Source organism: Gavia stellata, chromosome Z (assembly GCF_030936135.1).
Source record: "Gavia stellata isolate bGavSte3 chromosome Z, bGavSte3.hap2, whole genome shotgun sequence".
Lineage (NCBI taxonomy): Eukaryota > Metazoa > Chordata > Aves > Gaviiformes > Gaviidae > Gavia > Gavia stellata.
Genome location: NC_082637.1, coordinates 46,832,292 through 46,849,122, shown reverse-complemented (window position 1 = coordinate 46,849,122; position 16,831 = coordinate 46,832,292). Strand labels below are relative to the sequence as shown.

Here is a 16,831-nt window from a genome sequence, read left to right as displayed (position 1 = left end):
AAGCCTGAAGACAACCACTGTGCTGTGGCACTCTTCCATGTAAGAAAGAATTGGCCAGGCATTACCACACACCCTTTTTTATAAGATTAACCTTTAATGCTTTAGAAAATACCAAATTTAGAAATTCAACTTGGCACGCAGAATTATTTTTTCCTGGCAACAGGCCAAATTCTGGTTGTTATTCTTGATTACTGCTGGTATATACATGAGCCTGGAAACTGTCCTAATATTTAGAAAAGACCGAATGACTTTTCCAAGAGTGAAATGGTAATAAAAATTGACAAATATTAAAGTTGCAATACTTGTAAGTTGCAAGTATAAAGGTGTGTATATACATGCGGTTCCCTGGACAGAGCTGGAGACAGGATTTGGGATGGCAAATGTAACAAAGCACAGGTAAAGGAGTACAGGATCTTCAGTTAGACAGATGCCATGACATATGACTGTAAAGGATACAAAATGCTAATTCCTCTACTGGAAGGAAGATGTCAAGTAACGTTGCTTCAGCAGTCTGGGGAGTGGGAAGTATTTATCCTCATCCATCTTTTACACAGGTAACCTTCCAGTGTCCTTAAGCTAGACACTGTTGTGAAGACAGTAAACTGAGGGGTGGGTTAACAATTCTGTTTTTAAGTGATGATGTTGTTACCAAATTTTAGAGAGCAACACTTGTGTACAGGTGACGGATTTGGATTTAACTGCAGAAGAAAATTCTTAAAAACACTTTGGTAGCTAATGCTGTAAATGAACTACAAGTGGTGAATTTTCTTTATAGTCAATGGATGAAGTGAGTTTCCTGAGCCAAACCCACCAAAACATAGAAATAAAAGATGCCACAGAAACAACCACAGCCACTATAAAATATAAAAATGCTCATATGGGAGAGATGGAAAGGAACCATGTTCTGACTTCATTTTCAGAATGGACAGCATGGTATATATTTCCCAATATTTTCCAGTAAGGAAGCTTCCTCTCCAAATGCAGTGAAGTCTTAGTATTTGTAAATTTAAAATGTTTAAATTCTCAATCAAGTTATTTCCATAGGTATGTACTAAACCACTAAGAAATGCATTTTGTGCCTCTAAGAACAGGTGCTCCAGGATTAACAGTGACTTTAACTGTTATGCTGCAGGACTCTCTAGTGCAGTCCGTGAAACAAGGGTGATAAGCAGCTGCTTTTCAGTTGCTCCAGTGCTCAGGAAAGGTAGTAAACTGAATGGATACTCTGTACCTCATACTGCTCACACTGCCTGACTGGTTCGCCCAAAGGGGTTGATGGAAACCTCTCTCTGCACACACGGTAGTCCACTCACCTGGCAACCCATATGAGAGAGAATAAATCAGTTCTGTGGTGTTCCTGGGCTGCTATTTATGATGCAGGTGGTTCACCTGCATGTAAGAAGGTGGTCTGTGTGCCTTCACATCGATTCACCATGATAGCCAAGTTTGCTGAAATAAAGGTGATCTAAATACTTTTTAAGGGGGTTTCAATATCAACTGCTGTACAGCACACGAGCAGATTTATAGTTCTGTAGTCAGTGAATACAATCATATTTAGATTATAGATACTAACATATTGAACACTACTAAGCAACCTCTACGGTCTTGATTTCAGGAATAAGGGCTCCCCAAATGATTTCATAAAGCACAAAGGAAACAAGTTTTCCCATTCACTGAATGACGACAACTCCAGTTCTTTCAATAAGAAATAACTAGTTCCCACAGGAGCCTGAGAAGTGCTGAAGAAAACAAGGGTAAATCATCAAAAAAATTATTGAGGGAGGAGAGAGACAGAGGGAACAAAGAGGTCACCATTGCGATTCTCAGAAGCAGAATACTAAATCAGCACCGTTCCTGTTGATGTTGTTTTTACAAAACAGCCAAACTATCAGGGAAATCTGTTTGGTCTTTAAAGAAAATTTACAACAATTTACAAGCCTGTTGGATGTGGAAATATTTTTGCTACAGGTTTTGCTTACACAACCAATAGATACTTGCAGGGTATAATGAAACTACTCGCTATTCATTCTGAACAACTTATGGTACACATTCAGGAAAACAGAGTACAGTTTTCATATTAATCAAAAACATTTGCAGTTCTTTAGTCTGCTCCTATCTTCCTTATTTGTGATTTTAGAGTTGATTGTGGGACACTAATAAGGCACATCCTCAAAGAGATAGGTGTAAGTAAAATGCCAGAAAACTTGCATTTCAGATAGCCAGTTCAGCATCTTACAACTACATCTGTGCAACACCAGTTTCTCCCCTATACGTAAAGCAGCTGTTCTACAATGTATTGAATTCTCTATCAGGAACAAAACCTTAATCAAAACATAGGATTAAAATCAAGGTTCTTTTTCAAGAAATGACTGAACATCAAGGTGCATGATGATACTCACTGGTCTCTCCCTTCCTCCCTTCCAATTAAAGCTGATTTTATTTTCAGTAATTTTACAGCAAAAACCAAACTCCACCTTGATTTTATCGCATCTTCAAATATTAGGCTTTGAACATTTTGATCTCAGGGCAAAGCTTCCCAAAGAGCCTTCCACAGCATCCAGAGAACAGTGGGCATGCACACCTCTAAAGCTGTCAAGGGAAGAGCTCAACCACAGTGTCTGGGTACAGCTCAGGTTCAGTGATCACTGCTTATCGTTCTGAGCTGTGCAGCTATTTTGGCAATTCTACCTGCAAACATCCTCACTCCTCAGAGCCTCAGTCATGCTGCCTAAGTACTTTCACTTTTGCACATACAAACCAGGGCTTACCATTCTAACTCTTAAAAGTGTTTTTTTAAAATGCTAATGCAAAGTGGAAACAAATGCAAGCACTAGGTAAGATAAATCCCAAGCAACCTAAGGGATGCCAGCTTAGGGTAAATCAGTTAGAAATTGAGCTCCAAGTGTATAATAAAAACATACTTTGTATAAAACTGGTTTTTAGGAAGGTTTATACAGAGATACCTTTCTTCAGCTAATTCCAGTTTTGGACCAAAGCGAATAATCAAAGCCTTTGTATAGCACAGACACAACTAAGAATTTAAAACATTAATATTAAAAGCTTTTAGTATTAAAAGCAGAAAATAATGCTCAGTCTCAACTGCAACAGAGCTGGAACACCAATGAAATATGTTACCCATGCAGCAGATTCTTAAGCAAGTCACAATATTCACAAACTATCAAAGTACAAATAGTTTAACATTTAATTACTGCTGTCAGTACAGCTTTCAAGTAATTAATATACTGACAGCTGTGAACAATGCTCCTTACATTTAGTAGAGTCCACCACTATACTGTAAAGCATACTTCCACGTGGATACAATATTAAGCAAGAGCATAAGTTTTGTAAGATTTGCCCTTTGGCAGTTTTGTTGAGACGATGGTAGAAGCAAAAGCCTGCAACCGATAAAAGCTAAACCCATATAAAGATGTGGAAAGCAGTCACCATCAAAACCATACCTGCTTTAAGTTCAGGTAATGATTTAAATAACATGTAATGTAATGAGAAATGTAAGACTCCAGAAAGAACTGGGAACTGGTATTTTGTACTTACCTTTGGTATTCCAGAAGTGTCAAGCCAATCCTGGAAGATACTTTCTACAGTTAACCCAGATCTTAAAAAAAAAAAAATTTAAAAATTAGAAGACACAGACAAAATTACTGATTTTTCCGCATGAAAATTAACCCTTTAGAAGCTGAGTAAAACCCTGAATTCCAAGTATTGGTTGTACTGCAGTGGTACTACATTCTTGATTTTTTAATGAATAATACCATCAGAGGTGATATGAGCAAATTAAAAACAGATCAGGTTTTCTGTGCCTAAAACTGAAATGATAAATTCAGTGCTTATGAGGATTGACAGAGAAAGTGTAAGATGGTAAACTGCATTTATGAAACATGTAAAGTATGAACAGGTGCTCTACTTCTTGTTGAGTGGATTTTTGTTTCTTTTACAGAAAAAAAAATCACAGGCAAGTAAATTTAGCTGGAGACATTCAAAAGCAGTATTTTATTACAGAAGCAGCCTAAATGTAGAGATAATATACCAAAGAAAATGAAATTAAATACAAACTTTCTTAAACTTTTAGGTTTTAAAAGGCACTGATGGATATTAATCCTCAAAGTTATCAAGTATCTAATATATTTCAGTTTCGTCTTTTCTGTACTTTCTGTATATCCTGATAACATTAACAGTGAAGTCACTGAATAGTCTGGAGCCCAACGAAAGGAAATAGTTTGTCATGATCAAGATGTGTGGGACTGAAATAACCATATGCATAAGTATTTGCAAATTCAGAAATTATATTTCCGCTTTTACTTTTGTAAGCAACTTCTGTTGCATTTACTTCAACTCTGGTTGAAACCTTCTCAACTTGCAGGGAAGCCAATTTAAAAAAAAGAAAAAAATCACACTGTCCATGCAGTGTGCCAATACTGAAAAAGGAACTTGAGTAAGCCCTCAATGAATGTAAATATTCTGAGAAGCGAGTAGATGTGCATGGTCCCGTGCATGGTAATGCCTTGGCAAGACTCATTCTAGTACTTGCAGCTACCTTCATGTATGTAATTTAGACCCATAACCAACAAAGCATTCATTAAAAGAAGGCCATTTAGAAGCTCTGAAGCAGGAAGGCAAGCAACCCAATACAATTTTTATTTGGATTACATGACAAAGACGACTTTTTTTTTTCCTCAGCCCCTGACAAAACTGTGCTTAAAATTCTGACCCTAAAGGATGTTTATTTATGGACTGTATCAGTGACTAAGAAGGATTTGTAATGGATACATCAATCATTTTTACTGAAAGATTTTTAAACACCTTTAAATATTAACTTCTGCTGTGCCAATGGGAGAGAGATCAATCACTGTTATGCCTGACATGCAAATGTGAAAACTGAGGCTTAGACAGCTTATGGAGTCTCAAAAGCAGTCAAGCAATATGTTAGTGGATGGCCCTGGAACACGTTCATAGAATAAAAATTTCTGTGTGTTTACTGATCATATTTATTACATTTTTTTAACTTGGCTAGTTTTATTTGGAATGCCTAAAGATTTAAATTATTGATATTAATACATGTAACAACAGCATTTTTCCAGACATGGCTTACATCCTGAGTTAGATGTTTTTATCCTTCTTGAATCCAAGATGAAAAATTTACCCTCTGTTTCCAAGCAGAGCTATGTGTTAGGATTCCTTTGAGGTAGAATTAGCAGCTACAACCTTCACTATACACCATTGTGTTGGGAGATCTGCCATCACTACTCACACTGAGCAATGTTCTGAAGGAGGTCCATTAAAATGAGCAGGTCTACCTAATAGAATAAAATTCTGCCAATGTGATTTAGGAGTGGGAGAATCTGATCAAAATAGAGAGTCAGCTGGCTTCTCATTGAGTAATTGTTCAACAATATATGCAAAAAATAAGCAATGTCCAACATACACAGGAATTTTGTAACAAAGGCAAACACCAGACACCAAGTGTCTTAAACAACGACACCTGTCTTGCCTTACAAATGCTGCCCTCTGTCATTCAGCTACTAAGATACGCTTGCATACACGGGCTACAGCTTCATACTGAAAATCGGAAGAAGCTACAGATTAAAGAAAAATTACAATGACAATAAAGCCATTCATACATGCTTTCATTTTCTATTAATAGTTTCCTTCAGTTTTTGATCAGTCTTATCTTATGATGCAGGCCAAGGAGGCTTAATGTGGAAACAGCACTAGTCTATTTGCTGCTGGTAATGTATTTTGATAGTTCATGTAATTTAGGTGCAAACTTTACTTCAGCAGTGTCTTTACAAGTAAGAGATGACATAGCAGCCTGGCTGAGGTGACTTAAAAAGTCCCAGAAGGGAGAGTGATTCCCATAGAGACAAAGAAATCTTTCCAATCACTAAATCTGAAATGTCAAAATATCTCTTGCAACATTACGTTATAGACTATCACAGACAAAAAGAAATTTCCCTCTGATCACATGGTTCAAATAATTGCAGCAGTCATGCGGAAGCATTTCTACATGGCTAGGATTCTGAATTTTCAGGAAATTACCATTCTGCATGTCTGATCACTATGGAAATCAATTTTCTACATATAACTGAATGTATATGCCATGCTTGTAATGGGGTAGTGTTCTACATTCAAACGAATTACGAAATATCCAGATTTGGTCAGCTTTTAGTAGTACCTTGTTATTTGTGCAAATTTATTAAATTTAGAGTATTTGACTGCCAGATCCTTCAGGCTATAATTACCCTTACTTTACTACAGTGCTCTAAAAATTAGTGTCTAGTCTAAGTTAGCTGAGTCTCTTCCACAGGGAATGGAGAGAAAGAGAAGTATCTCTAAACAGTCAGTCAACTTACCTTCTTTGGGCTAAGATGACTTTTTTTCTTTTCTTATTTCTGTCTGGTTACTACAGAGAGTGCCTACAGGACTAGCTTAAAACAGGATACCCAGATTTGTTTGTACTTTCACACACCTTTTTTTTTTCCAACTCAGGACATTCTTGTTGGCATCCATCATAAAAAGCAACTTGTTTTAGCATTTTACAGCCATTCACTATTTCTTTTCCAAATATATTAGTAATATGCAGACTATTGCAGAGATCTACTCTGAATGTGTTGAGAGTCAATACTTAAGAACTATGAAGTCCTTGGAAAGGTTTTCACTAACTTGCTGGGTTTCGGATCAAGCCCAAAAAATAGATCACAAACATATCACTATTTCAAAATAAACGTCCTAGAGAAAGGACACAGGGCCTGGTATTTATACAGGCTGCAGTTCAGTAAACTGTCCATATTCAGAAAGGGCACCTACCACCTGCTTATGTTGCAGTTAAGCATCTGTAAGGACTTAAATCTGGTGTGTGTGATTTCCTGAATGGCCTTCTGGTTAAGGTACTGTATTGGACTGTGGGATGTGGGTTCAATTGATTAGAACTGTAACAGAGCTCTTACAAGGCTGGGCAGGTTCTTCAGTTGCTTTGTACTACAGTTCCCTACTGTAAAATGAGAATGATAGTACATCCATTATCTCATCCCTTGTCTATCTGTTTAGACGATAAGCCTATCAGCCTAGGAATGATCTCCTAACATGCATACATACTGTTCATGGCCAGATTCAACGTTTCAGAGCAAGCTCTGTAAAATACGAACATTAATAATAATTTGAAAATTAGCATTCTAAAATACGTCTATATATATATCAAGCTTTCATAGCACAAGGCCTGAAGGCACTCTACAAACTTTAACATAAACCCACTTAATCCCTCAGTCAAGGAGGAGAAACCACTTTTAGAATAAGATGTTGCAGCAAAGATAAAAAATCTGCCATATCCAACTGAAAATACTTCAACAAGCATATTTGCTTCATCTGGATATATACATTTGCACACATCAGTCATTTTCAAAGTAAGCCATTCCGGCTAAATATGCAGGCATAGTTAGAGCAAATCAAAGACTAGTGACTGATTAGTGATTCTGTCGACTAGCCATAGCTTCCTGCAGATAAGATTTCCTTTGTTTTTTGTCCAGCATATATATTTTGGCTTACCAAAAAAATGGAGGACTCAAAAACACTGCAAAAAATCTTTCCCAATGATTTGCTTTGAGAGTTGGGTGCCTGCCAGTTGTTTGTCTCGATCAAAATCACCACATTCATGACAACGTGAGTAACAAACAAAGCAAGTATGAAAGAAAGAGACATACACCTGTATAGCTGAGTAATTTGAAATTACAGCATTATTTTAAGATTGATTTAGTACTTAACTGACAATTTATGAAGACATCCAAGGAATGTGGTTAGTAAGCCTGAGTTATTAACAGTACAAATAGCAGAGCTGTAAGACAAGCCTTCCTTTGTCTATCATGTATTATTAAAACCATAGCTTTATTAGCACACTTCTTTATTTTATTGAATGAAATTAAATAAAAAATACTACCAGAAAACCCCAAAGACCAGAACTGACCTGCTCAAAAAAATAATCCACAGTCGTAAAGAGCACAAGCAGCTGAAACTCTGATTTATCTGAGGCTGGTAAAACTCACCCTCTGTTACAGGGCCTTAAAAACACTGAGTCTTTGCAAGGCTCACATGTTGGGCAGATGTGGAGAGGATCAATTTACAGCAAAGACTACGCGTGTAAGCCTTGGGGAGAATAGAGCCACTGGGTGTTTTATCAAATCTAGTATACTGTGATATACAGACACATAAGAGGGGTTTTTGTTGTTGTTTGATTTAGTTTGTTGGTTTTTTTTTTTAATGTAGTGAAGATTTCAAATTATATATGAGGAAATAAGATGCCTCAGTTACAGGATGTATTGTAGATTTTCTACAGAAAGGCCAAAATAATGTGAGGCTATAGCCAGGATATGTTATATTTTAAAAGGCTTTGAAAATAGAGAAGGATATGATAGATACTTGTTTGTCCTTCCTGCCATTAGCCCTTCACACAGAAGTAATCTGCCTTAAGGGCAAGTTAGGAAATTCTACAGGACCAGAAGGTACTGCTAGGCCTGTCTGATGTCAGTATTCAGCCACAGTCCAGAAACAGGAGGATCCTGCCTTGGAGAATGGATTCCTACAGCTAACATGCCATTAAAATTGAGTCAGAGCAGAAAGTGAAGTAGACCTATAAACTAGGCATATAATCCTCCTCCTCTGAGTACAGAAGGCAGCAAAAATCAACGACTGCCACTTAGGAAGTTACGTCTGTATCTTGGAACTGCTCATCGCTGGGAATGTACTAAAAAATCTCCTGTAACTAAAAACTAAAGGAATTAAGTACTGGAAGAGTGAAATCTTTTAGATACAGTCTGCTGTGTCCAATAGCAGAAAACTAATGTTGTGTTACACCAACATAATAATTACAGAAAATTTCCACACTGTTGTATGATTGCTTTCCACCGATGTTAATCCTGTTCTCATTACAAAAGGCTCCCATAAGCCAAATTCTACTCCTAGCTATACTAGCTTGCCTCTGTTGCCACAGCTGAGGGCAGGATTTGGCTTGATTCCTTACTACTAATTTCTCTTTTCTTCCTTTTTTTTTAATGAGGAAGTCTCCAGCCTCCATTACAAACTTCAGTATATTAGAGTGCTTAATATTTTTCAAGAAGCATGTAGCTTTAACATTAAAATTTTACTTAGTAGAATTGCACAAATCTGGGAGGTTTTGTGTGCTACAAAGAACTTTGTTGCTCTAATCTTGAAATGCATTTCATTCCTACAACTGAAACTTTGTGCAAAAAAGCACTCATCAGCAGATGATCTCTAAAAAGATTTCATTTTTATCTTTCCTCCCTTTGCTTTTTCCTTGGGCTAGTATTTGTGTACTAGCAACAGAATACATTCAAGAATGAAAAAACATCTTTGTAGCAGATAAGAAATGAAGGCCTTCTGTATATCCAAATGTTCTATTATTCTTGGCATTGCTGTTGATATCTGCACCCAAAGTAATTTTGGCAGTAGGTAAGTTCAGATATGCAATATGTCTGATTGTAAAATGAATTACCAGAGGTGTGAAATTTTGTCCATACATTGTGGAGTATGATGCAATGCAAATGGAGACATACTTCTTTTGCATTAGTCTCACTAAAAGTTTAAATATTTTGGCATGTTTCTAGGCTGAAAATTGGATGCTTATTCAAATAACATTTTGCACTGGGTTTGAACTTCAGAGAAACATAAGTGAAAAAAGGAAGGAAAACAGGGATTTTACTAACAAATCAATGTATAATCATGCCATTAAATATTCACTTTCCATATATTCCATTTAATATTCCTGGTTATATCTCGGCTGGAAGCCCATATCCAAAGACATAAACAAATCATCATCCTACGGTACACCACCCAAACTAAACTCATGATGCCACAAAACACATTATCTCAATAATAACTAGCTTCTCTGTCCCTTACCCCCTATGAACAGATGTGTTTCACTAAAAAACTCAATACATTTGACTCTCCTTTTTCTTCCAAACTACTCACCCAGATTTATGAAGACTTTTGGAATCCTGCTCCCCAAAACTGCGTTTTTCAAGCGAATACATTGTTTTTAAAAACTGTAATACGTAAAGCCCCACTACAAAAGAATCTTTTTTTATAGCACAGTCTATAGTAGCGTAGAACAAAGCAACGGATAAGCAGGGATGGATTCAAAGCTCTGCTGAAGACTAGCTGTATCATCTTTGGCCAGTCACTGTCACATACAGCAGGATTTTGAAGACATGTCAGGCAATTAATGCTGGATTTCCATTGGTGTTTTCCACCCTTCCCCATTTGGCACACTGTGTGACAGGGAGCGGATGGTACCAGACTACTGCTTGACGAAAATCCACCTTCTCTGGTTTTCCAGATCCACGGCAAAGATCAGGCCTCCTTGCTGTAGGGTACCATGTGCCAAAAGCAGCTGGCAGGAGGATCACAGATTAATTTGAGGAGGCAGCTGCGCCTGGAGCTTCAGATCGCATAGTGAACACAGGACCTCACTGCTGCCCTAACATGCAAGTTAAAGGCACTGCTTGAGGGGAGCATGGGGTAGCAACAACACAGCAAGTCTCATATTTTTGTGTATATATGTCTGAGAATTTTCAGAGAAAGATACACACACACTTGAAAAAGACAAACAGAACAATACTAAATGAAATCATACTATTTCTGTCTAGAACAGCTGATATTTAAATCTGATTTCTACTTTCTTCTTTGACTTTTCTAGCCTGGTTCTCACTTACTCTTTTTGGTCAGGGATATCTTCCAACAGCATGCAAAGAAAATCCTGGAAAATGAACAAAGCACCACAGTTAGTATGTTTATGAAGACATAACTCTTCTGTCTGCATCGCTAGTGAGCAATGATTTATAAAGCCTGCAGATAACAATGATAAGAAAGAATTTTATATATCCACTACAGTGATATACTGTTCAGTTATTTATACAACATATGTTATGTTTGTCAGTTTTCCAGCCCACTCAAGCAAAAAGTGTCAATATTGAAAGAAAATGGGCTTAAAAAACCTGCTGACTATTTCAACACAATCCCACATTCCCACTTCTATTTAATCTATAATACACACACACACAAACTATATTTAAAACTGGTAAAGGCTGCAGATCCACATATTCAAAGGCTAAAAGACACCAGAATTAAGGGTGTTTATGGTCTCTCCACTGTGCTTATGTTATCACACTGTGTTTAATTATATAACCACATAAGGCTTTTTTTTCCTTAATGCACATACCTAATTGGAAGATCACACCTACTCCTCATTCCATGACAAAATGCACGATGTTGCTGCCAACCACACCAACTAAGGAATAAATTCTTCAAAGAAAAGAATTTTTTTCATGGATTACAAAGAAGGTGCAATGCCAGTGGAACAGCATTACTGTCATCCTTAGTTACAACAGTATGATAAGCCCTCTTCAGAAAGTTACACCTGACATCATACAAAGGTTCTCTGACACCACACACCATACATGACCTAGTTTTAATGACAATCACTTTGACACAATGCACGCCTCTGAACAATCTCATAAGAAAAGGATTTATTAATATGAATTATTCATTTATACGCTATTTAATAAAGCAATACACCCATTTTATTAATACTAATCTTTCTGGAGACAAGTTTCATAAGCTAATTATGTTCCTCATTGCAATATGAGTGCAGTCTGATTTCTGATTGCAAGTACTTGCTCTCTAAGATCTTGAAGAATGTTTCCTGAAAGGCAGAAGACTTTTATTTAGGAACTCTGCCATAACATTCAACGAAAGATGCTGTTTCTCTGTCTGATTATGGCATTCTTAGGGAATCAAAGAGTGATTACACAGTTGAAACTATTGGTAACACAGTTAAGCCTTCCGCCTTTGGATTACGAGTGAGATTCAGGCTATGTTGCAGTGGCTGCAAAATTTCCTTACAACGGAAGGTAAATTACAGAGCAGTGGGCTCAGTGTTGCTGTGGCAAGAATGCCATCATTAACTGTGCCAGGAGTTGTTCTATCCTAACTACAGTGTATTATTGACATGATGATAAAGTGTGAAATCCCCTTATTTCATACTACTACTTGCAGTTCTGTACCATCACTGTGTATGTAAACAGAGAACTACTGTCTCCTTCCACTTGTGGAAGTATTGCTGGAGGTACAGAGTAAGCTTACATGGTAATAAAGAATATGAAAAGATCTTCCTTAGAGTCGTTTCAAAGTATGTGAAAAGTAACACTGAAGTGGTCATCCTTGACAATAATTGCACCGTCTCTGTATACATTAATGCAGCTAGATTCCCTGATTGGATTGCATCAACTTTTTATAATCCATCCCACAGTACACTTGAAGATACCTCTGATATTAGAAGTGGTTTTATATTCTGTATATTATACTATGAAATTAAACATCTCCTTTGTGATAAAAGCTGTATTCATTTTTCCAAATAACTATTAAGAATAAGGCAATAACCATCATTCTACACACTTTCTTAAAACTAGGATTAATCTATTCTGTCTTATTTTAGCTGCTTCTATTTTGATGCTCCAAAACAGAGTAGGGAAACAAACTACCGCTTACCTTATATTTGCGTGGCTTTTAACATTTGCCTATTATCAAGTCTGCATGACACATCCCATTATAGCTCTGACTTTTCAGTTGCTTTTAATTTTGCCAAACTTTAACCATCTGGAGTGAAATTTTATCCTCAGGCTCTTTTTTTCTTCCTCCCCAGATGAAATGGTTCAGAGGTGTCCAAGAGAAAATTTAGCGGATAATGTGCATTTTTTAAAGTTTTGATGCCATTTCTTTAAGAGATTTGTTCTACTTGGAAGCAAAGACTTGTGGATGACCAGGGTAATTATAAGTAAATGCTGAGTCAGATCAAATTATAATTTGTTTTTTGTCTTTGTTGCAAGTAATTCAATGAAGCCAGAAAGAAAATGAGAGTTAGAAATCACATGCCATTACAGTGCTGCATTATTAACAAACTGGCTTATATTCATATTATTAAATAATCTCCCTTCCCTACATACTCCTGTTGTTCTTCCCTGGCTGGAAACCCAGAGGCTAGAAAACATCTTTTCCCTATATACAGAAACTGTTATTCTGCAGTTCGTGGAATTTTACTGACATTTGGCCAAACTGAAAAAGCCTTTGAAAAATGAGTTCACACACGTTCACTAAGGATTTGCTAGACCCTCATAATTAAATTCCTAAAGACTCTTGTCTGCTCTCACCATAGTCCAAACTGAAGCCAACTATTTTAATCACAAAGGCAACTCTGGGCTGCTGCTGAGCAGATCAAACCTGGATACAGACTGTGAATTGAGATCCAGAAGTTTTCTTTGCACTGTTAATACATGTACCATGTCTGAGTTAAAGGCAAAGAAGAGTGAGGACTCAGTGACTGAGAAGTAGGTTGAGAGAATTAATTTTGAGAACCCTAGGAATGAAGGCTACTTGAAGCAGTAACTAGACAGATCTGGGTTTAGAAGACCTTTTATTTCATGACTAAAGATGCTGTATTATTAGTCCAATTCTTGTCTTGAGCAATGACCAGCATGTTTCTACTCCTGAACTGTTTTGGGGCACCAGACAGGTACCTCCCTCTGATGACACATGTTGATATTAAATAAAGAACACTGAATATTAAAAAATAAATTATATCCTCTTTATGAAAAACTCAAATCTAGATATTTCAAGTGCTATACGACCGACAGATACTTTCAGTTAAAAGCTCTAACTGAAATATAAATGGGGTGCATAAGAGCAATGGAGATTACGCAACTAAAAGCAATATGTCTAAACGGACATTCAGTTGGCAACAAATAAACTCCAAATGCACTTACATCCAATTCGTTGCAGGAAAAAAACACTCAGAGTTAAACTATCCCTATCAATTATGCAGCTTGTAAATGACGTAACTAAATGGTAAACACTACTTTGTCTCTTTTGGGTGGAAAAATAAATAATGAGCACCCTTCCTAGGATCCTGTTTGTTTTGAATTCCCTCCCCATTCATCTTACTGGCTTTTACTTAACAAAACCAACAGCATGTTGAAATCCTTCTCTTGGTGTTTTGGTAACAAGCCCAGAATGCCCCTCCAAAGACAAGAACTTCCTACCAAGAGTAGGCAAGATTCCCCAACTATATGCTTTATTGTCAGGCACCAATCATTAGCCAGAGAGCGTAACAGTTTGAGCCCCAGGCAATGGAGCCACTGACTAGCTCCACTCAAAAGCATAATTTCTTGCCCATTTACCCCATGCCAATGAACTGCATTCAGATCACTAGTAATTCCCTAAAGAAAAATGACCAACTATTATGGCAAACAAGAAAACATAGCACAGGTGAGGATCTGAGAAGGATTTTGGGTAAATCTTCTTGTAGATATTTAAGGTGGTATCAGCCCCCTGGATGGCCCTTCCCCAGCATTTCTCTGACTGGGGTTATTGTCCCTGTGTAGCACAGCAGCAGAAGGCAACCTGTATCCCTGCCCAAGCTGCCCAAATTCACAGTCCAGTGATTTCACACAAATCAATCTTAGTAAACTGTCCATACTAACAAGACTGAATTTGTCCCCTTAGGTACAGTGTGAATAACTTAAGGGAAGCAAGTCTTAAATCAGCCCGGCTGTATTTGTAAAAGGGTTTCTGTCAGAGCCCCAGGTCTTTCACAGAAAACATCTTCGTACATGTCAAAACACCTCAGAGCAGATAAGTCCATTAAGGGACCAGATAAGTTGGAAAAAAGTATGTTGACTGTCACTTAATTCACTGAACAAAGTGTTGCCATTCCTCTTTACCTTATTGACAGGAAGGTTCAAACTAAACCCCAGGCAGGGAAGTGAAGGCATGAAGCTTGAACACACCTTCTCCTAACGCTTTGACACCAGAGCCTATGTTGTCTCAAATTCACTTGAAATGTTTTCATTTCTTCAGCAGTTACACAAATTCTCACTGTCCACTAAAAATACTAAATATACCACCACCTAAACATTTGAATTAAACACAGATTCCTTCTATTTTACATGTATAAGCATGTAAGAACACACATACATACCTATGAAAAAGATAAGGAACTAGATCTGTTATGTATCAATTCTACATAGAGCTCTCAAGCGTTCTTTGGACTTCTGTTTAAGACTATCCAGCAGAAAATCATATGTAAGATGCATTTGACTCTGATTATTTAAAATACATCTCACTAAATCAAACCAACGGTGGAGCTGTGATTCAGCACTAATAAAACCCACAAGCTTTGGGACTGCTCCCTTGCCAGTTTGCTCCGGTCAGAATTAAAGAATTTATCTTTTTTCCTATCAAATGATATTGCATAACAAGCTACCATGCAATTTTAAGCTTGAAAGAGGATAAATGGAAGCTAGGCAAATACAAAAACCTTAGGTCAGCAGAGGAGTGAGAGACTACTGTAACAGAAGTGGAAATGGAAAAAGATACTCCACAGCTGAAGACTAAGGCTCAAGACTTAGTAAGTTCAGCAGCTATGGGAAGGATTTCTGTACTCTATCAGAAAGGTCCAAGACATTTTCAGATATATGGGTCACTTCCCTGATAGAAGACAATTATATGTGTAAAACTGACGACTACTTTTAAGATCTTTATACTTGAGATAAAAGATACCAGAAGATACGTCTTTTTTTAATACAACTGTACTATTGGACATTCAAATTAACTGACTTTGTAATCACTCATCTGTATGATACACAATTATAAAACATCTGGGCTCCTCTTAGCTTCACTACTCTCTGCTTTCTTCTCCAGTTCCATTTCTAGCCCTACTTCATTCTGATCTCTCTGCCCTTTAAAATACACATTTTATCTTACATAATTATGAAAAAAGTGTATCAGAAAAAAGAAATAGATTGTTTTCTCACCAAAAAAGTCTTGCTCTATACCATGTTAATGACTTCTACTAACCTAGTCTTACTTATACTTCAAGCACAGTATTTCATATGTTCCTTCTTTTAAGACCCTTGTACCGATATAAGAGGTATGGCCTAAAGCTAGTCAGAATTTTATATATGAACACAATGGGTTGTCAAAATGTGCAATGTAATTATTTGATCCATACATTAATCAATTGTCGCATACATAAGCATTTTAAACACAGCTAATCTCAGGTTAAAATGTCTGACCTAGTGAAGCAGTCTTTTTTATTGCATTACACTTGCTAGAACTTAAAATGTTAAACAGAAACAAAAGCATACTGTATGGTAAATGATGTGTCTATGAACAATGAACAGGGAACAAAATACCAAGCAGCTGCTTCGTATGAGAGCAACACCTATTCTACATAAATGAGGCAACGGTCTTTGAAAAAAAAAATAATAAAAGGACAGTGATCATGTAGTAATTAAAGGCTGTCTCATAGTGTATGTACATATAAGGAAAGTGAATGAAGGCTGTATTGTGCACAGCTAACAAAAAAGCAGGAATTTGTTCATTTATGCAAGAATTGGAACAGGACACTAAATCTGAGTAAAACTGGCCCATCTATTTCTGTTTTCCAAGCACATGAGAGTATAGAAAAGAAAGACCCCTGTCTTAGAGGCTGCTGTGGATGGGACAGCATCAGACTGCACACCATATCCCACTGATTTCAAAAGTTGTTCACTCAAGCTCACAGATCAGTAAGCATGGAACAGCTGGGGCCAAACTGCAGAGACAAGTTTTTAGTTAAACTTTTATCTAAAGAAAAGATTCTAGAGGTTGAAACATCAAAATACATGCACACTGCATGCTTAGACTTCCAATTCTAGTTACAAGAGTTCTACAAGCTGATAGTTGAATGGCGATTTGTGTGCACAGATAACAA

At 37.0% G+C, this 16,831-nt stretch overlaps 1 protein-coding gene across 1 annotated transcript in view; it reads right to left on the bottom strand.

Annotated features, from left to right (window-relative positions):
• AOPEP (aminopeptidase O (putative)) overlaps positions 1 to 16,831 on the bottom strand; it is a 196,032-nt gene that overhangs the window by 91,886 nt on the left and 87,315 nt on the right. Inside the window, exons 10-11 of the mRNA XM_059833739.1 lie at positions 10,737 to 10,780; positions 3,553 to 3,613 (exon numbers count right to left, since the gene is read on the bottom strand). Of these exons, the coding sequence (XP_059689722.1) occupies positions 3,553 to 3,613; positions 10,737 to 10,780 (105 nt within the window). The remainder of the gene's footprint in view (positions 1 to 3,552; positions 3,614 to 10,736; positions 10,781 to 16,831) is intronic.